The 25,736-nt window shown below is 32.1% G+C and overlaps 6 protein-coding genes across 6 annotated transcripts in view; 2 read left to right on the top strand and 4 right to left on the bottom strand.

The window, feature by feature from the left end:
* Positions 1 to 5,193: 5,193 nt before the first annotated feature.
* On the bottom strand, positions 5,194 to 6,519 carry LOC106103004. The gene is made up of 3 exons (XM_013282632.1): positions 6,335 to 6,519; positions 5,835 to 6,253; positions 5,194 to 5,393 (listed from the first exon to the last, which is right to left on the bottom strand). Exons 1-3 carry the CDS (start codon positions 6,421 to 6,423, stop codon positions 5,221 to 5,223), a joined length of 681 nt encoding a protein of 226 aa, XP_013138086.1. The 5' UTR covers positions 6,424 to 6,519; the 3' UTR covers positions 5,194 to 5,220.
* Positions 6,520 to 6,816: 297 nt separating this feature from the next.
* On the top strand, positions 6,817 to 10,284 carry LOC106103023 (cullin-5). The gene is made up of 4 exons (XM_013282656.1): positions 6,817 to 6,928; positions 6,993 to 7,554; positions 8,127 to 9,757; positions 9,850 to 10,284. The coding sequence occupies exons 1-4, from the start codon at positions 6,920 to 6,922 to the stop codon at positions 9,985 to 9,987; spliced, it is 2,340 nt and encodes a 779-aa protein (XP_013138110.1). The 5' UTR covers positions 6,817 to 6,919; the 3' UTR covers positions 9,988 to 10,284.
* Positions 10,278 to 20,152, bottom strand: LOC106103024 (eukaryotic translation initiation factor 2 subunit 3-like). Its single transcript, XM_013282657.1, has 9 exons — positions 19,922 to 20,152; positions 19,599 to 19,773; positions 13,939 to 14,175; positions 13,151 to 13,368; positions 12,452 to 12,637; positions 11,657 to 11,839; positions 11,320 to 11,457; positions 10,598 to 10,746; positions 10,278 to 10,403 (listed from the first exon to the last, which is right to left on the bottom strand). The coding sequence occupies exons 1-9, from the start codon at positions 19,982 to 19,984 to the stop codon at positions 10,346 to 10,348; spliced, it is 1,407 nt and encodes a 468-aa protein (XP_013138111.1). The 5' UTR covers positions 19,985 to 20,152; the 3' UTR covers positions 10,278 to 10,345.
* A 224-nt stretch (positions 20,153 to 20,376) lies between these two features.
* Positions 20,377 to 21,942, top strand: LOC106103025 (ATP synthase subunit O, mitochondrial). The gene is made up of 4 exons (XM_013282658.1): positions 20,377 to 20,489; positions 20,571 to 20,825; positions 20,898 to 21,089; positions 21,692 to 21,942. Exons 1-4 carry the CDS (start codon positions 20,463 to 20,465, stop codon positions 21,845 to 21,847), a joined length of 630 nt encoding a protein of 209 aa, XP_013138112.1. The 5' UTR covers positions 20,377 to 20,462; the 3' UTR covers positions 21,848 to 21,942.
* Positions 21,943 to 22,436: 494 nt separating this feature from the next.
* On the bottom strand, positions 22,437 to 23,099 carry LOC106103007 (C-Myc-binding protein). The gene is made up of 2 exons (XM_013282636.1): positions 22,981 to 23,099; positions 22,437 to 22,862 (listed from the first exon to the last, which is right to left on the bottom strand). The coding sequence occupies exons 1-2, from the start codon at positions 22,993 to 22,995 to the stop codon at positions 22,614 to 22,616; spliced, it is 264 nt and encodes an 87-aa protein (XP_013138090.1). The 5' UTR covers positions 22,996 to 23,099; the 3' UTR covers positions 22,437 to 22,613.
* Positions 23,100 to 23,653: 554 nt separating this feature from the next.
* Positions 23,654 to 25,736, bottom strand: part of LOC106102984 (T-complex protein 1 subunit theta) — a 4,789-nt gene continuing 2,706 nt past the window's right edge. The window contains exons 2-5 of the mRNA XM_013282611.1: positions 25,495 to 25,733; positions 25,138 to 25,364; positions 24,475 to 24,670; positions 23,654 to 24,286 (exon numbers count right to left, since the gene is read on the bottom strand). Of these exons, the coding sequence (XP_013138065.1) occupies positions 24,065 to 24,286; positions 24,475 to 24,670; positions 25,138 to 25,364; positions 25,495 to 25,733 (884 nt within the window). The 3' untranslated portion in view covers positions 23,654 to 24,064. The remainder of the gene's footprint in view (positions 24,287 to 24,474; positions 24,671 to 25,137; positions 25,365 to 25,494; positions 25,734 to 25,736) is intronic.

Raw genomic sequence — 25,736 nt, 5'->3', positions numbered from 1 at the left:
TATTAATATGTATATATTTAATTTACACTTGTTAATGTTTTTGTTTGAATATGAAATTATATTTTTTTATTGTACAAAAAGTACTAAAAATGGTTGAATTTGAAAAAAAAACCGGATTTTTTTTTCACAATTTCTGTTTCTTCGGACAATGTTTGACGGTATAATTATAATATATATTTAATATGTATTTGATTATATACTCGCGATATACAACTTGTATGTCATAATGATAACCTTTTAAAATGGATTAAACATTCATGTATCGACCTCAATATTGCCTAATAATCATTTATATTGAAATGCTATCGATAATAATTTGAAATATAGATTTTACATATAGACTTTATAAATTAGATTTATTTATAAATTAAGAAGTTTTTAATAATAAAATTATTAACATGCATTTTTCATATCTAATACATTTTTTATATAATACATAATAATATTCATAGAGAGAAATACATTTTATAATACTTTACGAATAACCCATTTATACAGCTCAAATATTATAAAAAAAAAAAAAAAACATTTATATGCATACATATTTTATAAAAATTTTATACCAATAGATGTTTAGGAAACATTTGAAGTAATTTCATAATACATAATTTTTTATTGCAAAAAGTAGTGGCAACTTAAATTTATATATTTTTAAAAAATTTGGACTAAAAATTACTGGCTTGCCTAAGTGGACCAAATAATGAACGTGAAAAAACATGTGAAATAAATTAAATAAAGGATGTTTAAAAGACACGATTGAATAAAAAATGTAATCAACAAAATTAAATTGCCTTATAAAAAATAATATACACATTTACTAATAATAGTTACCTATTTATTACAGAACAAACTTTTTTTTGCATTTTTTTAAAGAAACGACTTGGACATGTAAACTTTTTTGTACGATATATTGCTTTTATTGCTCATGAAAAAAAAAAACAATATAAACACAACAAATGAATGAATATTCTTCAGAATTGTTGATGTTACCCATTAAAACTGTCCAATCTGTTAGAAATGTGTAATTCGTAAACTAAACCATTGATTGTACATTTATTTTGCAAAAAAAGAATATTCATTATAAATCAGATATTAAAGTTTTTTCTTTTTGGGCATTTTTCTCAATTTTTTTTTCGATTGTTACCTAACGTTATATTATCCTACAATCAAACTAAATTAATAGATAACCTAAATAACCAGTCAGTATTGTTGGAATAAGCTACGAATCACGATTCTATACAATTGTAAATACTTGAAACGAAACTATTAATGTAACCGACGGTAAAAGACACCAAAAGAGTAGTGCAAAAAGATTTTTTTTTATTGCAAATAGTAATAAAAATGTATGTGATTATGATTTATCATCAAATTTCGACCACATGTATTTATGAAATAATTAACATCAACTCTATTTAATCTCGATTATATTTAATCAACTCTCAATGTGGCAAAAGTAATAGTGTTTTATTCTCTTACCTTGTATTTCTGACCTTATGACGCCTATAGATTAGTCAAGATATATATTTTTGTATGTATTGTAATAACGCAAAAACTACTGTGACAATTTCAAAAATATTTTCTCATTTAAAAATCTATAAGGAACATAAGCTATATTTTTTTATTCCACGAGGACGAAGTCACAAGCAACAGCTAGTTATATATTTTTGATATGCCAACAGAGATACAAAGTTATTCATTTTTACATTTAAGAGAAAACTTAAAAAAACGCACACTTAGATGTGTACTAAAACTAAACATTAATTTAAATATGTCAAATTACTGCACTAAATGAAGAGATCGAGTACATTCTAAGTCTAGTTTTTGGATAGAAAAGCGCAGAAAACTTTGTCAGTTAAATAATCATATATAATGCATAATAAGCATGTTATATATTTTACATATTTACTGTAGAAAGTCTATTAACTTAAGGGCGTAAATTCATTAGTCGATAAGTCGAACGATTTACAGCACACGGGCTAACGACAAACTTGTTGGTCGACGTAAACGTATGCAGGTTCTAAAGACTAATGAATACGGTTCTCGAATGCTGTAAAGCGACTGATGAAATAAACTAACGAAGTATGGCATTTACGAAGAAAATCTTATCGGATCGGATAATGAAGGCATCTGTATACCATATTTTACACTAAGGGCCTGTTCTACCAACTTGTAAATTGTCTGATAACAATCCAACGTGTAAAATATGTGATGGAAATATCGGATTTTGTTACCTTAAGAAAGTGACGTCATTTTTAAGCTATCAGTCAGTGGTGGGACAGGCCCTAAGAGTTCATTCTATATTTATTAAAGTTAAGCAACTTTATAAGTGAGTTATTCTAGTAGTGATCTGTATGTTTAGTTTGTAGAATTCAATAATACACCATTATAACCATTTTAATATTACTATTTTTATGCATATGACTAAGTAATAATAAGTATTCATAATCTATGTAATGAGATATTTATCTGGCCTGGTGGGCAAAAATTATTTTATGTTTTCATTTGAAATGTTTTCGGAATAAGGGTACATCCCTTTAGAAGACATACTTTGGTATAAAATGTCGTTCATGATACGATGGTGGTTGGATGTAGGGCTTTTCAAATTTTCTCCACCAGACTAGATACATTTTATTAAGTCTATATAAAACTACGCATGTTATGGGAAATGACATTTTATTCTTTAATAAGCTTTTAATGTCGGCATTAAATAAATAGTCTCTAGAATATTCTAATATAAAAAGTAGGAAGATTATAAAACAGTAAAAGTTATATGTAACATGTTTAAGAATTATTCAAATTATTTTGTTCGAATTGTTGCCATTGTTATTTTTAAATCATATAATTTTATAAAAAAATATTGAAATTTAAAAATATGGACTATTTTCGCTTTTTAATATTGTTATAAAATTAGTATCATGTTATTTTTGATATTCTATTTTTAAAATAATAAATGAATGCCAAATAAGATTGTAGTTTGTTAAAGTGGCAATACATTAATTGCATGATTCCCAGCGTAATATAAAATTATAGAGGATTTCACAATGTAGAAAATACATTCACTAAAAGAAACGCTTCAATACTTATTGGTATTACATACTTATTTCGGAATTTCAGATTAAATGTTACATGATAGATGGGACAACTTAATATTTATGTTATTCCACTGGACAGGATATCTGACGTGGTGTTGCTGTTTTCTAAAAGTATAGTTTCTATTGACGCCAGATATGTTATGAATTGTTAATGTAAAAATGTCTATTTATAAAGCAATGAATTTCCGTATAGGAACGCATGTCAAAGGATACTTTTCTATCTTTGTTGATCTCTAAAACACCAGAGATATTGTGATTCTGTTCAGATTTTAGTCTTCAAGGAAAATTCATGGTTATGTTAGCAAAATTATTTTTAAATTTTATGCATTTTGATAGGAATTTGGTTTAGCCAGCACACAAAATGATTAAATAAATAAAGTTTGTTATTTATTATCATATAAATTAATATTAATACAGTTGTGTATAAAAAACAAGATATTATTTTTATACTATTCAAGACATGTTCTTTTCTCCGAACAACTCACTTAAATTAACATATGTCATTATTTGAATAATAGTATACAGCCAGTCTTACACTGCAAAACATCAAATAGGTTTCATTTACAACACATTCGACAATGTTTTTTGATCTTTTGGTTCTCATTAAAAATTCTGATGTAGCAAGTTTTAGTATATATTATATTAGTAATTGGGCGTTGAAGTTTGGACAAAATCATATCTTTTGTACTTTATAGAATAAGCTTAAGAGGTATGTAATTTAAGATGTTTATTTAACTAATTTCATGTTTATTTATATAAAAAAATGAAATCATTTCAAAGCGGGTCATCGAATTTTTATATGGTTACTAATGTAAGGTATTTTATAGCCATAGAAATGTAAACATTAACAATAATATTTCGAATCGTACATTTCTCATTAGCTCTTATGTTGTAGTGTATGATGTAAAATTTATTGAAATATTAAATATATAATACATTTCGATATAAACAAACTAGCTTCGTGTTAAAAAAACTTTTTCTTAAAAGATTTTTTTTTATTTTACTGCTGATTATAACAAACAATTCTAGCACACAGTGTAACAATTTTTTTTTAAATTTGTTTAAATGTATACTCAAAAATTTAATTTTTCTTTATTCATACCTTTCCTGAATAATTAAATCTGATATAAAAAAAATATGTTTTACGGGCAAGCTTTACCAGAAGAGTATTTTTTTGTAAAATGCTTAGTTTTTTTTCTAATAAACCAAACAACTGTTCTGCGATTCAATAGGCTGTGCTAATTTTGTATAAATTATAAGTTTCTTATGTTATGTTTTGTTAATAATTTTGTCAAATATTTTTTAAAGTATTGTGTTACACTGGTATTGATGTTAATTAAATATTTTTTAAGCTATATTGTTGTTATTCTTTTCTTGGGTAACCATTCCTATTGGTATAGAAATTATTGTCACAGTAAGAGATCATCACACTTCACATATTTCATTTTCATAATTTCATTGCGAAAACAAAATTGAAACGTTTTATTAACGTCATGAAAATAGAGTGAGAGATGGTGATATACGTTTTGCAACAGAAACTCATGAGTTTGTATAATGATAGTTACAGACTGAAATTCGAGTCGAGTTTGACATCAGATATATTTCCTGCCTTATAATATTTTGCAGTGTCTTTTTACAACAACGGTATTCCTACAGCTTATTTGTTCACTTTTGTAACCTTTTCTTAAATTGTAACAAGTACCCCACATTTAAAAACGAATATGTATTCAAAGTTATTAAAAAATCATTGAAGCAAAAAAAATATGATGGCATTAGCTTGTTAAATATGTAGTTTGGTATTTAAGGAACACAATAATATAAAATAGTTTATCATCATCCAACAGATTTTTTGTCCTCCACATAACTCTATCCTGTCATTTCAGTCATTACTCCTTTCCTGATCATGTCATCTTTCATACAATATATCCATCTCTATCTAGGTCTACCTCTACCTGTGTACCCTTCTACACTCACAACAAATTGTCCTTGTTACATACAATTCACCCTTCTCATAACATGCCCATACCATGGTAACCTTTTACTCCTTACCTTCTCTACCACCGGGGCTACTCTCGAACTTCCTCAAAGAAATAAAAAATACTTTATATAAGACAATATTTAATGTAAATCAAATATATAAATTAGAGCTAATTATATTATTAATAGTTGGTTTGTAAACTGACCCCATATCAAGTTTATCAAACAATTTTTGCAACTCTTCCACTTGATAGTCATCTGTATTCTCCATGTAACATATCAATGCTATTCCATTTTGATCCAATTGTTCCCTTAATGATATTACTGAAAAATGATAAATTATATAAATTACATTTCTTGCAAGAAAAAATAACTGTTCCTCATTGTGTCCCATTACAAAATTTTCTATAACAAATTAATGTAGACTCGCTTTTACCCACAATTCTGTGTGGAATTAGAAAAAAAATAGTAAGTAGCCCCTGTGTCCTTACAGACTATGTTCTAAATATAATTTATTTCATGAAGATCCATTTATCTGTTCAGGAGATATGTTCTAACAAAGATTATTTTAAAACATTAGTAAGAAGTAAGATTACTAACACTTTTATGGTGAAAATACATTACTTTATGTAATAGAGAATTTTGTTTCCTGACAAACTGACATAGAATTTTTCATTGAATTCACTTCCTAATCAGGTTCCTAACAAATTAAACTGAATTCAAATAACATAAATATGTCTACTTTGAATATATGAGTTTCTTTACCTCCTGCCGCAACACCAGATATTATATTAGGTTGCTCTAGTTTTGGAAATTTAAACTCTGTTTTATTTGTTACTGCCGATGTGTATAGTCCTCTGATAACACATGGATGTACAAGATGGCTACTTCGATATTCAGAAATAGGTATTGTTTGGATCATTATAACATTTTTGCAAGATTCCAAATATGGATGTAACAATTCAACAATTTCACTGCTTAATACAATATCATAATCTCTCATTGTACACAGATATTTATGAAGCAGTTTATTTTTATATATTCTTAAATTCACTTCTTTAATTTCATTTACTAATTGCAATTGCTGTGACTGTAGATCTATGAAGTTTTTTAAATATTTCCCATCAATAAAGTAGAATGTATCAATGTCATGGTTTATTTCGACTTTATTTTGCCACTGCAATCTGAAACAAAAATGTAACATTTTATATAATACATAATACAATATTATAAATGTGAGTAAACCAGTTAGAAATAAATTTTACTTAGAATCTTCGCTTTCTGGTAAAATATCATCCCAATCTTCCCAAATTGTTCGGCTTGCCGGTTCAACAATTTCGCCAAATGAACTCATTTTATCTTGTTTAATTATGTTTTTAAAGACTCATACAATTTTATAAAACTCTCGTATTCCCCCTCTATGATCAAGTTCAAAACATGAATGACAAATGTCAAATGAGTTAGCAGTTTTTGACATATTAGTTTTATAATTGCAAACGGCAAAAGTTATCATATCTTGCATCTTTTTGACGGTTTTCAATAACATAGAAATGAAAATATTAAAGGGTAATGCAGTACCTTTTAATTACGTAGTTTATTTAAATTATGTTCAAGTATGAGAATTTACTTCATTTTAAAAACATATAGAAAAAAAAATAAAATACTATTTCGTAAGAAGTTAAGTGGCTGTATAGCTTATTGCCTTGTCCTCTTTTGCAGCAACTTGATTACGGTAAAATCATTATATTCTCTATGGTGAAAAGTCATGAAAAATAGAAATAATACATGGTGAATGTATGTTATACGTTCTGTGATTTCTGTCGAAAAATACAAAATTCTTTCTATAAACCATGTTAAAGGTAAATATCATCATCAAATTCACATTTTGCATGTACACCGAAATATAAAAGATGTTATTTTCAGGATAGAGTGCAGATTACTTTTGAAGATAAATGGCCTTCTATGCGTCCGATAGTTTTGAAGCTTTTAAAACAAGAAACAGTTACCCAAATAGAATGGCAAGATTTATTCGGAGCTGTACATACGGTATGCCTTTGGGACGAAAGGGGCGCTTACAAGTTAAGAGATGCTTTGCAGCAAGATATAACGATGTACATAAAGCAAGCTCAGGCTCGTGTACTTGCGCAAAGAGAAGACCAAGCCCTTCTTAAAGCATACATAGCAGAATGGGGAAAATTTTTCACACAATGTAACTATTTACCGACACCTTTTCGTCAATTAGAAAATTCTATAAACAATGTAAGTAAAGTTACAATTACCAACACATCTAACGCACTGAAAAAGAATCACAATAACAATGTAGAGGAAAGTTTGGTTCGCAAACTAATGTTAGATTCATGGAACCAAAGTATATTTGTGGATATCAAGCAAAGATTGCAGGATTCTGCAATGAAATTAGTGCAAGCTGAGAGGAATGGAGAGTCCTTTGATTCCCAATTGGTCATTGGAGTTAGAGAGTCATATGGTAAGGTTATATTTATTTCAAATATATCTATGCTAAGTTCAATATATAGAATTTATAAGTGGGTTCTGCCAAGATTGCACTAAACCAAATGTAAATGTATCATATTAAAACCTCTTGAGTTTATTGGTAGTAGAGCACATTCATAGTTATTCATCAAAAATTATTGCAATTTACATAAACTGTACATTGTTTTATATTTCTTTAAAACTAATAATTCACTGCGCATTAAGCTTAGTGACCTTAATTTTATAAAGCTTTTAATTTGTTATAAAAAAAAAATTTGGTTTTCCCCTAATGGGGTTTCTTTTAGCCCAGGGATGACAAATTTTGATATATCTATTTGTCATTTTTCTAAATAAATATTTGCATAGACATGCCAAAAATAATTTTGTTGGGAACATTCTATAGCCCAGGGTTCAATTGCTTTAACTCTATACCTATCTGAATGACTCTTTTTGAAGTGCAGAATAAAATTAATTTTATGGTCAGTGGCCAAAACATCTCTAAATGTCAAATGCTAACAAAACAAATTATCTCGGTATTTATTTCAATAATTATTTTATGTATTCCAGTGAATCTATGTTCAAAAGCAAGTGATAAACTGCAAATATACAGAGAAAATTTTGAAGCAGCTTACATGCAAGCCACTGAAGAATTCTACAAATACAAAGCTAATGAACATTTGTTGTCTAATGGTGTACAGTCATATATGAAATATGCTGATCAACGTTTAAAGGAGGAAGAAGCTCGGGCACATAGATATTTGGAGCCAGGCAGTGGGAGTGTTTCCGCACTAACACAATGCTGTGAGAGAGTGATAATTTCTGAACATTTGCCTACATTATTGGCTGAGAGTGCACCATTAATTAAAGCTGGGGAGACAGAAAAACTGCAGCTTATGTTCCGCCTGATAGATAGAGTGCCAGGGGGAGTTACACTTATACTGAGAGACTTAGAAGCTCATATTGTGTCAGCTGGTTTAGCTGACATGGTAGCATCTGCCGATATTATAACAAGTGACTCAGAAAAGTATGTAGAACGCTTACTAGATTTATTCAGAAGGTTCAGTACCCTAGTTAAAGAAGCGTTTATGGATGATCCTAGGTTTTTAACTGCTAGGGACAAAGCTTACAAATGTGTTGTGAATGATACAACAGTTTTTAAACTAGAGCTGCCATCTTCGGCGCTCCTTCGTGGCAGTAAAGGTACAGCACCTGAAAGCAAGTGTCCCGAACTGCTCGCAAATTACTGTGATATGTTGTTACGAAAAACTCCTTTGAGTAAACGCTTAACTACTGAACAAATAGAATCTCGTTTAAAAGATGTACTCTTAGTTTTGAAGTATATTGAGAACAAAGATGTCTTTATGAGATATCATAAAGCGCATTTAACCAGAAGGTTAATATTAGACTCAAGTGCAGACTCTGAAAAGGAAGAAGATATGGTTGAGTGGTTGAGAGAAGTGGGGATGCCGGCTGATTATGTGAATAAGTTAGCTCGAATGTTCCAAGATATTAAAGTAAGTGAAGATCTCAATATTCAATTTAGAGGTGAAACGACGCGTCATGATGCGATCAATATCAAGATTCTGAATGCAGGAGCTTGGGCTCGAGGCTCTGAAAGGGTAACAGTTAGTTTGCCGTTAGAGTTGGAGGATTATATACCAGAGGTTGAGGAGTTTTATAAGAAGAAGCATTCCGGTAGGAAATTGCAGTGGTACCATCATATGAGTAATGGTACAATCACATTTGCTAACACAGTTGGTAGGTTTGATTTGGATGTGACCACTTTCCAAATGGCAGTTTTGTTTGCATGGAACCAAAGACCAATGGAGCGGGTGACTTATGAAAACTTAAGACTTGCAACAGAGCTTCCTGATCCAGAATTGAGAAGGACTTTATGGTCTCTTGTTGCATTTCCTAAACTCAAACGGCAACTACTCTGTTATGAACCAATGGTTCAGAATCCAAAAGATTTTGCAGAAAATACAGCTTTTTGGGTAAATCAAGAGTTTGCTCTGGTTAAGAATGGGAAACCTCAAAGGCGTGGGAAATTGAATTTGATTGGCCGACTGCAGTTGAGCACTGAACGTTCCCAGATTGAGGATAACCATTCAATTGTACAATTAAGGATTTTGAGAACTCAAGAGGCCATTATTAAAATACTGAAGATGAGGAAACGCATCACAAATACAGCTTTGCAGGTAAAAAAAATTTATAGTACTGTCTTTAATTTCTATTATGTATCATAATAGCCATCTTATGAAGTAACTGTATGACATGATCTTTGTTTCAGAGCGAACTCATTGAAATTTTGAAAAATATGTTCTTGCCTTCAAAGAAGATGATTAAGGAGCAGTTGGAGTGGCTCATAGAACATAAGTATATGCGACGAGATGACGAGGACATCAACACTTTTATATACATGGCCTAGTGCATTTATAAATAATAATGAAATAAGATCATGTAAATTATTTACTCGAAATCATCAAGTTTTTTTATTTAACAATGTACAATAATAATGGATTGAAATTAAAACCAGTTATTATTTCCTTTCAATGACTATTACAAGTTTGTTTTATCAATGACTGAATATTTTTACAACAGATAGCAAAATGTTTTTGTACAAGCGTTTTTGCAGTGGAAACAGTTATGCAACTAAAAACATTTAATGTAAGTTAAGATGAGAATAGCAACAAGGTTAGTGTAAAAATAAAACATGTGTTACATTTATTTTGTTTTATTACATAATATGACAATAGATAAATATATAAAAGAATCTATAAACAGCTTCAGTTCTTCACGGGGTCGATCGTTTCACCTCCTTGGATTTGTCCCCAGCCAATTAACCTGTTCAAATAAAATAAAATATTTTTAACAAATAGTAGCTTTGATATCATCGTTTGTAAGATCGTCCGCTTACAATTTTATGACACCACCTGTTAACAATTTATCTAGAATTGCAAAGAATCGTTAAATTGGATATTAATAGAATTAATTCACAAAGAAATGTATTTTTTCATTTTGTAAAGGTTTCAACTTACCGCCAATGGTTTTCCACTCGTCTGCTGAGTGCGACCTTTTCTCCGATCTCCGTACAGACGGGGTTGTTGAGAGCGATTTTGGCCAAATCGGCCTTAGTCGCGATAACTCGCCCGCCGGTACTTAAAGATCCAATGTTTACAAGCAACATCTGAAATTAATATTTTTTTTAAGAAAAACTAAAAATCGGCTACAGCTAACTTAACCAGAACACTAAGAAATACGCCTTATATATTCCGAGTTTTTAAACATTGGAAAACAATTTGCAGTTACAATCACATTTAGTCCATACAAATCTGATTTTTTTTAAATCAAATTAAGAAAATGTAAGTGTACCCAATGTGTTGTCTACTAAAGGGAAAAATAGTAAAAAAAAAACAAAACAATATTTTTAATTTTGTCTTTCCAAGATGTTGCAGAGAAATCCATACTCTCAAAGGTAGCAACATTTCGTGGTAGGCTCTTTTTTATTTTCTAATTTGAAGATTATCATGTTAGATTTTGTGGCCTAAACGGTTGAACAGATTTCGATGAAATTTAGTATAGATGTAGAGGACAATCTGGAAGAAGACTCACCTTTGTTATATTAATTTCTCGCGGACGGAGTCGCGGGCGAAAGCTAGTATTAAAATAATGTGGCCAATATGATTTATAACCCCAAGGCCCTTAGTATTTAAGGATGTTAGCGTTAACTGTTGGTATAAGCGGCGCTGTGGAGACGTACCTCGTGGCGGGTGAGTTTCTGCACCTTGGCGGCCTTCTTGTCGCCCTCCGTGCGCACGCCCAGCAGCCGCTTCAGCAGGTGGTACGACACCTCCAGCTTCACGAAGATGCCCGGCAAAGTGCCCACCGCGCCCAGCACCTGCATACATTTCATTCACATCATCTCTCCTACATGTGATTGTGACATGTCGCATTTTTTTTATTGGGCGCCTCTGCACCACCCTCTCGTACCCCTAACATAAGGATCAGGGATTTTTTGGGATGTGTACTTTTTATTTTCTTTTTTTATTAAGTAAAAGAGAATGTGTGATAGGACAGTGTAGTGGCAGAAGCGGTACCTGTCCGACGAGGCGGTCAGCGCGGCAGAGCGTGGGCTCGATGCGGGTGCCGACGCCGATGAGGCCGCCGGGCACCGCGTACTGCAGCTCGTTCTGCTCCGCGAACAGCGACACGATGCGCGAGAAGATGGGCTGGCACGTCAGCCGCCCCTCCGCCTCCTTGCTCACCAGCCCCGGCCGCACCTGCGTTAACATTTCTTATTCATTAAAATATGTATATAAAATCCTTTTCATTATTTTTTTTAAGATTTAAGAAACACATAGACTAAACAGGGAACAATATATTTTTACAGGTAACTTCTTTGTACGGTAATATCTTAGTTTCAAATTTGACACGTTGAGACGTTTCTCATTATATGTTTGTAATTTTAACTATCGGACACCAGGTATCGCTAGCTAGGTTCCTCTATACATTTTTTGAATCTCTTTGTAAGCAATATTTTTTTATAAATATTGTAGAGGTAGAGTAGTAGAGGCTTTTCCTTTCAACTCTTTTATTAACAGAAAAAGTGGATTTGACGGTGGAGGAGACACATAGGAAGGGAAAATATCTTCTTTTTGTGCGTCTCCTGTCGATTAAGGGTAGGCAACTCATCTGCAATTTCAAATTCTTACACCATTGAATAGCTACGTTATTTGTGAGTAAAATATCTTTGTTTATTACATTTCATATGTTATAAACTAAGCGACCAGTGGTTACACTTAAATCCTGTGGGTTTTTGTACGGTAATACGTTTTATTGTTTTTTTCGGTTTATGTATTTGTGGCGGTGGCTTCGCCATGTGTGCGGGGTACCTCGATCTCCATGCCGAGGGTGAGCACGCCCTGCAGGATGGAGCCGCCGGCCACGCCGCCGCGCAGGTCGTCCACCTCGCAGCCCGGCTTGTTCACGTCGAAGGAGCGGATGACGATCATGCGCGGCGGCGACGTGAAGTCCCGCAGCGGCACCGGGATCTTGTTCGTTATGTACTCGCACAGCACCTGCATTCACATATACTGGATTGTTAGCAAAACACAAAAATTAAAAATGTCAATTATAATAATAAAATGCGAATTCTTTACCCTTAAATACCTGAAGTTTCAAATTTGATAACGAGATTATAAATCGCATTGGGCACCAACAATTCATTTTATTTAATGGTGTAAATTTTATAGGCACTTTACGCATTTGGCTGATAAACTTCAAGTTAGAAATCAAAAAGGAGTCTATCACGAAAATGTTGCTTCTACCTTTGAAGTATGGATTTCTCGTCAACCAAGTTGGACAATACATAAAAATGTTTTTTATTTTTTTTTACTAATGTTCCTTATTAGTGATTTGAGTTAAGACAACACACCTTTGTCTAATCTATCGCATAAGTGTTTAGTCGCACTTTGATTCCTATAGCTTATATGAAGGAGCGCACGCTACTTGATGTAGAGTGCAACAAAACATTTGAACAGTAAAACAGTAGATTATGAATGTTACGCCCGCTTTAAATAATATTGAATTACCTCAATGTTATATTTAAGCTGTGCAGATATAGGTATGATGGGCGATCCCTCGGCCACGGTGCCCTGCACGAACTTGACGATCTGCTCGTGCTGTTCTTTCGCCTGCCCCTCCTTCACCAGGTCGATCTTGTTCTGCAGGATCAGCATGTGCTTCAGCTTCATTATCTCTATCGCCGCCAAGTGCTCGCTCGTCTGCGGCTGAGGGCACGACTCGTTTCCTGTAACAATGTATATTTCCTTGATATTTGATTGTTATCAGACAATTTACAATTTCATGGGACAAGCCCTTAATATTATAAATGCGAAAGTTTAGATGGATGTATGTTTGTTGTTTAAACCTAAAAAACTAGTATAAATGTAAAGGGCAGTTTGCAAGAATACATTGGTTACTCACTTTTGTTTTTAATAATTCTACGCGGACAGAGTCGCGGGCGAAAGCTAGTGTTCTATAATTCTTGTCTATCAACTGTTATATGAATAATTTTATAGACATATCCTCTTTCACACTTTCTCTATACAAAGTTCGGTCTTCCTCTATCCTTAAGCTATATATCCTTTTACTCTTTCTTTCATATGTAATAAAGACTTTTTTTAATCAACTTTTGGGTTCAGACATAAGTCTACTATTGTAGAGGATGCAACAACAGCTTTAATGCACCAGTACAGTTGGAGAGTTGTGATGACCAGTCACAGATTGTATGGATTCACTGGGGCCAGTTGTTTGACAGTCCAGTTATTGAGCGCTACTGACGAACTGTACTGAGCAAGTGTGAACCACGCATTATTACCTGCGATGAGTAGTAACGCCGCGTCCATAACCGCGGCTCCGTTGAGCATGGTTGCCATAAGAATGTCGTGCCCGGGGCAGTCGACGAAGCTGACATGTCGCACGAGTTGGAAGCGACCAGTACAGGCGGGTCGCAGGCAAGGGAAATTATCATCCTTGGACGAACCGCCGGAGATATAACTCGTCGGCCGGGGACACTTCGGGTTGTCGCATTTGTAGATCTTCGCATTAGCATAACCTACAAACATATAGTACATTGTGTTAGCTTTTTAACTTTGTTGATGTATTCTATATTCTTAAAAGTTATTTAGTCTGTGCTATAAATCAATACCATTTATTTTTTAAAATAACAATATAAACCTTGTAATTGTGATCCAACACATTAAACATTTATGTCATAATTTTTAAATGTTAGAATTCTACTTGTCATTTTAATAATTAGACAGTAATCAGATATCAGAAATAAGGGTGTTGTATTGGCTCGGCTACACGACGGCCATATTAGTAGTGACGGACAAGGATAGTTGACACATGTAGAAACGGGGTTATTAGTAAGATTATTCTGTACAAATTCGAAGACAGCATAAGAGCTAAAGACTATATTTTATTAAAGCATAACATGACTGTAGCTTCTATAATAGACACTTACCAATTTTTAAGTTTAGACAACTAAGGCTTTTTCGCTTAACTATTTCTCTTTTTAATGATAATGTTACTACCATACATAGTGACTTGTTTGATGGTTTTTCAAAATACCCTTGATTTAGACTTCTAATACAAAGGACCAAAGAATTACAAATGTAAACTATACAACAATGGTGTGCCTAATGGTAACTAAATAGTTCTACTAGGCACACAATAGTCTGAGTCTGCACTGATCAATTGCAGATTGTAACAAACAATAATTAAATAACTCCTAACTATATTTCTATAGAATATCTAATAAATAAATAAAAGTAGTCAGTTTACATTTATTGCATTTAATAATTAACTAAAGTATAGAAATACTAAATTATTAACTAAAACATCAAATAATTAGGTACTTAGATCAAATGAGGGGTAAAGGAAAAAATCTTTTCTAAACATAAATCTAAACTTAAAGTTAACAAAAATAACGTTTTTCAAAACATTAACCTAACAATACTCCAGTTAGAATGTATTAACAACTTAATACCCATACAAACATAATTGCAAGAAGTAACATGAACAAAATATCTAAGGATTAAATGTGTAAAATATTTCCATCAAAACAAATTAAAAAACTAATCTGACTTTGTGGAAAATAAGATATTAAAATGTAAATAAGGCGTAATATAAATACTACCCTCTTTGCTCTCTTTCATGATAAAGATCTTAGCAATATTAATAATATTGATTTCAATTCGAAACTCTAAGAGCAGTTACACACCTTTAACTAAACTATTGCAAAACTGTTGTGCGATATTCAATTGTTTTGCCAATTCGACTGTTTAGTTGCATAACTAAAAATCAAACAGTGTCACACCTTCATATGCGTCAAGGAATCAACGCGAGACAAAACAGTTTTAAGATAGTTTAACACTGATATGTTTTACGACTAAACTGTACTGCTCAGTTTTAATGTCAGTTACAATACTTGTAAATACAAAAATACGGAAGTGATTTTAAAGTTACACATTATTTAACACTTATTCATTCTTAAAAGGCACATTTATTTATTATCAAGTTAATAAATAGAAAAAGATTTCTTTTATTTGCACCAGCATCAAATATTTGATTTACATAGTATATCAAGTTCATTAAAAATCAAGATAGAAGGCACACAAATAACTTAAATGCTGAAGTGGCAGTGTTGATAAAGGAGTTGTCTTAGAATTATTAATAATACTTATATGTACAATTACATTATTAAGTAAAACAAAAATGTATTGTTTTTTTTGTTTTTGTATATCATCATCTCCGCTACCTTATCCTACTCAAGTAGCGTCGGCGTAAATAACAAACAAAAAAATCGATATCAACAACTATGACCAATTACTAATACTTAGCTAGTATATAAGATGACCATGGGCAAAGAGGAGCTGATTCAAGATCTTAGAACATTGTAATATCAGTCAAGAGCAAGAATCTACAGTAAATAAGAGATAAGAGATTGAGACTGCATGTAATGCACTAAAAAACTAACTACAGCAGAACCTCGATAAGTTAAAGTCCAAAGGAAACACAAAATATTTTAAGTTATAGAGGTTTTAAGTTATCAAGGGTCTATGTTTTAGAGATTTTGAGCTCTGATGGAAAAGGAACATAATATTTTTTGAAGTTATGGAGGTTTTTAAGTTACCGAGTTTTGAGTTGTCGACGTTCTATTGTAGTTTAAAATGATCATTAGAACACACATAGATATAAGCTGTGTAAAGGACTTCAATTGGACAGCAGTTAAGAAGAAACATAAGGTGATAATTCTGTATCATTAAATATTCTTTGTTAACCAGCATTAGATGGTTTTACCTTCCTGTGCCCCACATTAAGGTGTATAACAGTATCTTGAGCATTTACAGTTGAATCAACAGATTTTTGCCAACTCCCTTGCTCTTAGTACTGTATATTTGGACTCAACCTTACTAGAAGTTAATAATATACAATTCTTATTTATTACAAAGTCCCTTAGCAAAATGTGATGTTAAGATTCTATATAATAGTAAATTACAATAAATTTATTGTGTTGTACTCATAGTAAACTTAATTTATTTAATTTATGTAATTCCTCTTTCGTAAAAATAGAAATTAATGTTCTATTTTTGTTTTATGAAATTATCATACAATGAATATAATCTTCACAAATTGTAGGTATTCTGTTATATTCTTATGCCAATTATATTATATATAAATATTAGAAATTCGAAAGTTACGATCGATGGATGGATGTTTGTTAGCGTTTGTAGCCTAAACGACTGAACAGATCGCCATGAAATTTGGCGCAGTTATAGAGCATAGTCTGAAAGAACACATAGGCTACTTTTTATCCCGGGAATAGTTACGGTTCCCGTGGGATTCATTAATTCAGTTTTTTAATGTTTACTCAATCATTCTGCAAGGGTTTAACAATCTTATTAAAATTTGACACAGATATAAAAAAAAGTCTGGAGTACACATGGGATAAGGTTGATCCCCGAAAAAGGTTCGGTTCCCGAGGGATACATAGCTTTTTGTTATTTAAATAGTTAATATGATTTCTAATAACAACGCGGACGAAGTCGCGGGCAACAGCTGGTTTTCTATAAACATGTATAGAAAATATGTATATACTCTATATAAAAATATTTGTTTATTAGAATAAATTGTATTTTGTAGTACATAGATACCAAATTAATATATTCTGTCAACAAACAATATGTAACATGTTATTTACACAATTTCATAGTATGAATCCATACATTTTGCTAATATAACATTATTATGTTAATTGAGATTCATACTTGAAGTTGTTTATTGTAATACACAGTTATTATTTTAAAATAGATGGCTTTTATATCTGATCAGAACAAGTATTTTCTACATTTTAGGGCTCCACATTTACATTCTGTGTTTTTAAGGGATGTATTACTTTGTTGTTGAATTTCAAACCTTGTTCTAGATGGAGAACTAGGTGCAATAGCCGTACTTGCTTCTGCTGTATTCGGACTGCTCCTGTCAACATCTCCATTTACAGACCCATTGATATTGTCAGATATCCCTGTTGAATTATTTATTTCTGACACCTCACAATCTGACGATTTTTGTAAGTAATCAAAACAAACCTCCTCACCCGGCTCAATATCACGTGTAGCGAACAACGCTAACATGGGAAGATTGGGATCGAGACAATCTGCCCACACCGCCCACACACCCAAGTTTGGATCACAGGAATGATTTATAAAATGTGACACATTACCTAAATGTGCCGCATCAACTACATACGGATTTTCAACAGAATTAAAATCAAGGTCAAACAAATAAGTCAATCCATTAGCATCATATTCCCTCCCTCTCTTCTCTGCTTCTTCAAATGTTATGACCTCGCCTACATACTGACATAAAAATTGTCCATTTTTTATTTTTTGTTCAGCCCGCACACCCCAACCACAACCATTTGATGTTCGGAAAATTGTTAATTTAACATTTCTCCCCCTTTGAACTACTCTATTGGTGCAGTCTATTGAACATTTACATGCTTTATTGCACTCATAAATTGGTATGCCTGATGCAATCCGTAATCTTTTACTGTAAGCATATGCAAAGATACCACCTTGCATGCCACAACAAGACTTTGATCTACAGTTACATGATGCACACTCACAACCAATTGGTGGATTCTCTGGTATAACAACTCCAGCACCAGGAATGGAATGATTGATATAAGTGAAATTTTCCGGCGGCCCTGTAAAGTCTACATTATTTTCTACACTCAAACGCTTGCAGTCATCTACTTGATTTAAATGCTCCTCCCATTCCCGAAGTGCCATAATTTGTCGACATCTTTTCCTTGCTGCTACATACAGCTGTAAAAAATTTCGACCACTTTCAACCAGCTCTGCAACATGACACTCCTCACATTCCCTTAACAATATCATAGCAAGCAATTTAATTGTTAAATTCTGCCTCAAGTTTGATATTGAATCTTCTTCAACCTCGTCTATCCTTTTCAGGAGATTTTCTTCACTTAATAAATTATCAAAGGATAACTCTTTCTTAAGCTTTTCAATATTCTCACAATATCTGAGCTCCTTCTGTAGTAAAAAACTTTTCAATATAGCTGGACAGTTATGTAAGTGGCCAATGGGTTCCCATGTATTTTCACTATCAGGCCATCCTTTCCATTTTACATGAAAATACTCATTTCCAGACTCAAATTTGAAGCCAATTATCTTCTCAATAATAAACTCATTTTCTTTCTGAATACTTTTCTTTTGTTTCTTTGATGGAGGTGATACTTCACGTTCCAGTGACACTGCCCTTTTACCAGGCCTTCTTATTTTCTCGTAAAACACATTTTCTCTCTTTTCTTCAGCCAAGTCACGATATACTCTTATATAAGAATCCGACAGGCGCTCTGCAACATACCATGTGATTTAATTAATACTTGTTCTAATTTTCTTTTGTACAGTAAAGTAGCAGTATAAAAGGATATTCTAAACAATTTAATTTTATTCACATGGTACATTGCAAAGGTCTGTTTATTTGTAAAGTTAAGACTGGAAATCTTAATGTTTTAAAAGTTAAAGAACAACATAAATTATAACCAAATATCACTACTGAAACACCTGTCCAAAAACATGTTACTCTTTTTTCAAAGAGAATTAATGGAATTATGATTGGTGTATGAATGTATCACAATGGAAACCTATATTAAGTTATCACTTAGTCTTAGGTTTTTTATTAATTACTGTTGTTGGGTATCAAGCAAGAAAAGGCTATGCTGACATATATGCAGTAAACAAAATAAATACTTACACATAAACCATTATGTACAATACAAAAGTATAATGTACAATTAAGAAATGTGGATTTTTACTCATGTTAATAAATTCACTTAATTTAATTAACATATGATACAGTATAAAAGATATAATAAACACACAATATCTCCTTGTTTTTAAATGTTTCCTAGGTATGAATTTAATATAAATTATCATAAGATCTTACCTAATTTAATAGTAATATTCCTCTCTAGCTCATTTTTGAATCTAACAGTTTGGACGCCGGATATGGCCTTTACGACTGTTGACTTTCCATGAGCTACGTGTCCAATAGTACCAATGTTGATAGTCGCTTGTCTTGATATTACTTCTGGTGATAGAGCTGATAATTTTGTGACATCCTGCAAAGTAAAGTGTACTGAGTTTAGAAATGTACATGTTATGTTAGAATCGTAAGGTCAATAAAAGCAAAACTTTTTATTTAATGTAATCATACTTCATATTATAACATTATACACTTAAATATCAAAATAACAATAGCAAGCTTACAAGTTTGGTTAGGTCTTGCTGATGCAAGTTTGACTGTACACTTCGGCTCTCATTTGAAGCCATTATTGTATCATAAACTCAATTACTTTGTACAACGACGTTTAACTGCTTTCAAGTGAGTAAATCCAAGTTAATTTAATCCCTGAAAACTACATAAGTATTTTCACAAGATTGCACTCTGTAGCGTGGCTCACTCACATAGACATCGGACATTTACATTTTACATTAAATTGACATGAAAAAATATCAAATAGATCGGACTCAGTGTTGCCAATAAAAATTTTCACCCGGCCGTGTAAATCGTGTAAAGTGGTGGTGGTCATCGGTGGGCCGCAGCAATAATAAAATAAGGAAAACTTTTCAATTTTAGCTAAAGTTACAATTTTAATCTTTAATATCAATTGTTTTGCGTTATGTGCTTTATATTCTGTGTACCGGTATTTGACAGCAATCGGTCTGTCTCTATTACTCTCTGTCAGAGTCAGATATTGATTGAAAATCGTGTATATTTTAAGGAATAGAATAATCTACGATTGTTAATATGTCTCTGATCAAGACAAATATGCTTGTAATTATTTATATTCCCTTCAAATATACGAAAAAAATTAATTCATACTAATAAAAACTTGTTACGTAATATTGTCCTCAGGTGCGGTCGCTGAGCACGTCCTCCGCAGCAGCTCAACTTGTCAAGCCTCCAGTTCAAGTGTTCGGCTTGGAAGGCAGATATGCTACTGCCTTATATTCTGCTGCTTCCAAAGCAAAGAGCCTAGATACAGTGGAGAAAGAGCTGTTCCAGTTCCAGCAGTCTATCAAAGCTGATGCTAAACTAAAGGAATTTATAATCAATCCTACTTTGAAGAGAAGTTTGAAAGTAGACGCTCTAAAACATGTTTCATCTAAGGTCAGTCACATACAAACTGAAAGTTACATATTACAAGTTTTGTTATTTTTTACATAAAACTCTTGTTTATAGGTTAATCTATCAGCTACTACTAGCAACCTGTTGGGCCTGATGGCTGAGAATGGCCGACTCGGCAAATTAGAGGGTGTAATCAATGCTTTCAAGATTATGATGGCTGGACACCGAGGTGAAGTCACTTGTGAAGTTATCACTGCCAAACCATTAGATCAAGCTCAAAGACAAAACTTGGAAGCTGCCTTAAAGGTAATTCTATTCCATTGTGATAAACAGAAACAGAGACTTTCTTGTGATTCAGCTATTTATATGTTTAAATTCATATGGGATTATACAATTGATAATATTTGGTCCAATGCTTTTCGGTAGGCTTTCTAAATATATTTGCTGGACCATTAGGATTTTTATACAATATATTTTTTTACCTATATCTGTACTAATATTATAAAGAGGAAAGATTTGTAATTTTGGATGTAGTGAAATAACTTGTATAACATACTGCGCCAATTTCCAAAAATTCTTTCATCATTAAAAAGCAATGTTATCAGTGATATGTCACTATGGGCTATATTTTTTGTTATTTCATAATTTCAATCTTTGAAATAGTATATTTTAGGATACATGTAAATTAAAGTAAAAAGATATACAATTCATCTATACTAATATTATAAAGAGGAAGATTTGTATTTTTGTATGTATTAAAATAACTCAAAAACTACTAAACCAATTATTCACTGCTAGTAAGTTAGATTTATATGTGGGTAACATAAGCTGTGCTTTTTATTACTTTTTTAATTTTATGCAGGCAAAGTCGCAAGCAACAGCTATGTATAATAATTTTATATTTACAGAAATTCCTGAAAGGTAATGAGACCATTCAACTCACTGCTAAAGTTGATCCTTCTTTAATCGGTGGAATGATTGTATCTATTGGAGACAAATATGTAGACATGAGTGTTGCCAGTAAAGTGAAGAAGTACACGGAGATCATTAGTGCTGCTGCTTAAAGAAAAACAATGAAATAATCTAGAAGTTATGGCAATCAATCAAGTGATGGATTAGAAAATGATTGGTTTAAATTAAACAATTACATGTTACAGTCCATTTTTGTTTTATTTTTTCCTACTGGTATTCCTAGTTAACCTAAAATTTTTACATATGTAATTAATCTTTTGTAGTGCAACTAAGATCAGATTTAATCCCTCCAAGGATTAAAGTGTAACATTCTTGTGAAATAACTCTTTTGTAATTTATAATAGTTAAGGTGTGAACAAGAATTGAACACCTCATTCATGGGAAACAAAGATATTGATGGTAATTTACTAGTATTTAAAAGCAACTGCTAAATTATTATTTGCAGGTTAAAGCAAGCATATTTTATAAAAGTCATCATCTTCATCATCTCCTTATCCTACTCCCGTAGAGTCAGCGCATATTTTATAAGAGTAATAAACCTTTAAGCTGCATTAATAAGAGGGTAAGGTTTAAGGTATAGTTTTGCCTATTTGATTTAAATCTAGAAAAAAACTATTGATTGGAGTATCCTATACCCATGTTACACAAATTGGTCACAATTTTTTAAAATAAAACAGCATGAAAAAGAACAAAAATTTAATGTGCTCTCCTGCACTCAAACTTAAAACATACCTAAATTATAACGAAATACTCTGTGCACACAATAACTTTAAATCTTTAAAGGTTCAACAATTATGTTTTTGAGATCATCTATTGTGCCTGAGATCATTTGTACAATTGATAATGGAATATTTTACTTTACCCCTCCGCTGGGGCTGTTTCACCTTTCAAAAGTGCATTTTCCGCCTCTAGTTCAGCAATGCGAGCTTTAGCTGCTTCAAGTTCATCTTCTCCACCGTCAGTACCTAGATGTTTACGAACATATTCCAAGGCGTCTTCTGGTTTATCAGGTTCTTCATACAAGCTTACCAGGACTTTTGTCAATGCGTCCATAACCCCGGCTCTTTCTAAATATCGTCTGAACTCTTCTCTTTTAGAGTCAATGGGCTATAAAAAAGTACACATTAGACTAGGACTGCATTCTTGATAAGACAATTTTAACGGGCTTGCAGTCATTACGAATTTAGAAGTAAAGATAAGATGTTTAATAAACAAGGTAACTTACTTTGTAAGACGACATTATTGATAAATGTAAATGTATAATAAGAATTCTCTAATTATTGAATTTAAATCCGCAACGACAAAATTTCGAGCGCAATTTGACAACAGTTTGACAAGTTGACAGCATTTATTTTTCTTCAGGAAATTAACAATTTGTTGTTCTGTTTCATCATCATACAAGCCTGTTATTTTATAATTTTTTTTTAACAAATGTGATTATGTAAAGAAACTAAACATTTTTCTACTTATGAAATGTGAATTTTATTTTAAGTAAAGTGGAGAAAATTCGTTTTATAAATTTTGTGTTAATAGATGTAGCTCACAACTTTTCAAAATAGTAAATAGTAATATATATGCTACTCACTGATAATGTAGCTTTTTAACTTTGAAAGAATTTTAGAAATAGGCGCAGTATTTTGTGAGTTATTTGCATACATATTGAATTACAAATCTTTCCCATTATGATTCACAAATTCCGTTATGGCGTTAACATCTAATTATTTTTGACCGACTTCCCAAAAGAAGGAGGTACTCAAGTCGTCTGTATGTTTTTTTTTTTACAAACAGGTCCTTCTGTGCGCGACATTTCTTCCGCAGTAATATATAGAGAGAGTATATTAATTTCCCGATTAGATGTAAATTAGTCCTAGGACATGGGTGTAAAAAAATTCACTACACATTTTGTAATTATTTATTAGAGGTCTCATGACATGAACCAAAGATAGCTAGAACATAATATTAAATTCAATTAAAGCAAAGCTGTTTAAATTAACATATAATAAGGTTAAAACTATGTTAAACAATGTGTTTAAAGAAAAGGAAATATGTAAAGCTCTTACTCCACATTTAGAGCCATCTAAAAATTACTTAAACAGTCCTTAGTGTGTTTGACTTCCAAAATCTACACCAAAGGACTTCTAGCCAAATACTGAAACAATATTTAAATATGATGTAACAGCATCTTTAATGGTGCAGTGGTAGTAAAGCAATGCTTAGGAAGCGAATTGTAAAAGATTTGTTTCATTATTCGGCCATTAGTGACATTTTATGTGTGGCAGTTTGTGAAGAAATACTTTTAGAGACTAAATTTAAGATTCATCATCACTGCCGGCTGGTTGTTTAGGTTTGGGTCCCCCAGCTCTCTTTGCCATTATAATTTGATTGACTTTCAAAATGGTGGTAGCGACGCCAACCGCATACTTAATGCCCCAATTCTTAAGAAGGAATGCATCTAACACTCCTTTTGCTTTTGCATCACAAACATCACCACTGTCCGACTCAATGTCATATCCATAGGTTTGTTTTCCATCCTGAAAGATAATATTAAAGATTATTGTGTTAAAAATAAACATGAAAATTTAAATGAGTGTTTTCGTTTATGTAAGGATCACATAAGGGAAGGAGTGGTATATGTATCAAGTAATTGCGAAAAAACTGTACAATGTAAGAGTGAAATAATAAATTAGGAGAAAATTAAGATGTTAAAGTAAACCAATACCTTATGTGCTTTGTACAAGTTGTTAACAACACTAGTTGCATTAGCTCCAGAATTATCAGCTAATGCCCTGGGAATACTTTCTAGTGCCACCGCCACCTTCCTTACAGCATATTGTTCAAGCCCAGGCAATGTGTCTGCATATTGCAGGAGTTTCTGAGCCAATTCTATCTCCGTTGCTCCAGCTCCAGGTAAAAATCTAAACAAAAAAAAAATCGCATGGTAAAATGTTTTTAAAGTTAACCTAAAATACAGAACATGTTTCCATCAGTGCGGAATTAAAAAAAAATTACTCTTTCAAACTATTACTAATTTCATAAAGATCTGTTAATACATCTCGAATATACCAAACTTCCACACAATCAAATTTATAATCATACTAATATTATAAATGTGAAAGTTTAGATGGATGGATAGATGTTTGTTAGAGTTTGTAGTCTAAATGGCTGAACAGATTTCGATGAAATTTGGTATAGATGCAGAGGATAGTCTGGAAGAACACATAGGCTACTCAATTTTATTTTTTTAAATTACACGCGGACGGAGTCGCGGGCGAAAGCTAGTATGAAATAACTTACTATTTGCTATATAAATTTTTGCCAACTTTTATTAATTGAGTAAATTTTATTTTTGTCATGAATGCAATGTTATATACTATATTATTACCTTCCATCCCTAGCAATAGCTTTGAAGGTGTTAACACCATCATCAATTGCCCTCTCAATGTCATCCATGTAATTGTCAGTAGAACCTCGAATTACAATAGTTGAAATTCTTGATTCTGAAGCCTCCATTACAAATGCCACAACTCTGGTATCTCCTACTTCGTCTACTCGAACAGCATCACAGTAACCTTGTTCCTCTGCTGTTGGAGTAGTCAACCTTGGAAGAACCTAAAATGTTTTTTTTTATACATTTGTAGATACATATAATTTTTTTTGTATTAAAAAGTATCTCTTGTACAGACGTAAATAAGGAAAGTATTATTTTAACTACATAAATAGCATTTAAAAAACAACTTACTGTAGCATTAACCGTCTTAGCTAAGCGGCGCAAGTCAAACTTTGAATTGAGTCTTACACCCATCAGACCATATTTGTTAAGGAAATGTAGAGCCATATCACCAAACTTTGCACCAGCTACGACAACCTTGATTCCCGCATCTGCAATATCCTTTATCTGCTTCTCTAGAAGAGATTCCTCTCCACGGCTGAAGTTCAGGAGTTCATCTGCACTCTTGATAAGCACTGTGCCTTTGGTTTCTG

The sequence above is a fragment of the Papilio polytes genome, unplaced genomic scaffold, assembly GCF_000836215.1.
Source record: "Papilio polytes unplaced genomic scaffold, Ppol_1.0 DF823879.1, whole genome shotgun sequence".
NCBI classification, from domain to species: domain Eukaryota; kingdom Metazoa; phylum Arthropoda; class Insecta; order Lepidoptera; family Papilionidae; genus Papilio; species Papilio polytes.
This window is presented reverse-complemented; position numbering and strand designations above follow the sequence as displayed.

Excerpts from the sequence above, each read along its gene's own strand:
- LOC106103023 (XM_013282656.1), top strand. Across the intron at positions 7,555-8,126 it reads TGGAGTTAGAGAGTCATATG|TGAATCTATGTTCAAAAGCA; the intron begins GTAAGGTTATAT and ends TATGTATTCCAG. Across the intron at positions 9,758-9,849 it reads TCACAAATACAGCTTTGCAG|AGCGAACTCATTGAAATTTT; the intron begins GTAAAAAAAATT and ends TCTTTGTTTCAG.
- LOC106103025 (XM_013282658.1), top strand. The coding sequence starts at position 20,463 with ATGTCTCTGATCAAGACAAATATGCTT. Across the intron at positions 20,490-20,570 it reads TGATCAAGACAAATATGCTT|GTGCGGTCGCTGAGCACGTC; the intron begins GTAATTATTTAT and ends TATTGTCCTCAG. Across the intron at positions 21,090-21,691 it reads ACTTGGAAGCTGCCTTAAAG|AAATTCCTGAAAGGTAATGA; the intron begins GTAATTCTATTC and ends TTATATTTACAG.
- LOC106103004 (XM_013282632.1), bottom strand. The coding sequence starts at position 6,423 with ATGAGTTCATTTGGCGAAATTGTTGAACCGGCAAGCCGAACAATTTGG. Across the intron at positions 6,254-6,334 it reads CCAGAAAGCGAAGATTCTAA|ATTGCAGTGGCAAAATAAAG; the intron begins GTAAAATTTATT and ends TTTTTGTTTCAG. Across the intron at positions 5,394-5,834 it reads ATCTGGTGTTGCGGCAGGAG|TAATATCATTAAGGGAACAA; the intron begins GTAAAGAAACTC and ends ATCATTTTTCAG.
- LOC106103024 (XM_013282657.1), bottom strand. The coding sequence starts at position 19,984 with ATGGCTTCAAATGAGAGCCGAAGTGTACAGTCAAACTTGCATCAGCAA. Across the intron at positions 10,747-11,319 it reads AGAAACTCACCCGCCACGAG|ATGTTGCTTGTAAACATTGG; the intron begins GTACGTCTCCAC and ends TATTAATTTCAG. Across the intron at positions 10,404-10,597 it reads CGAGTGGAAAACCATTGGCG|GTTAATTGGCTGGGGACAAA; the intron begins GTAAGTTGAAAC and ends TTATTTGAACAG.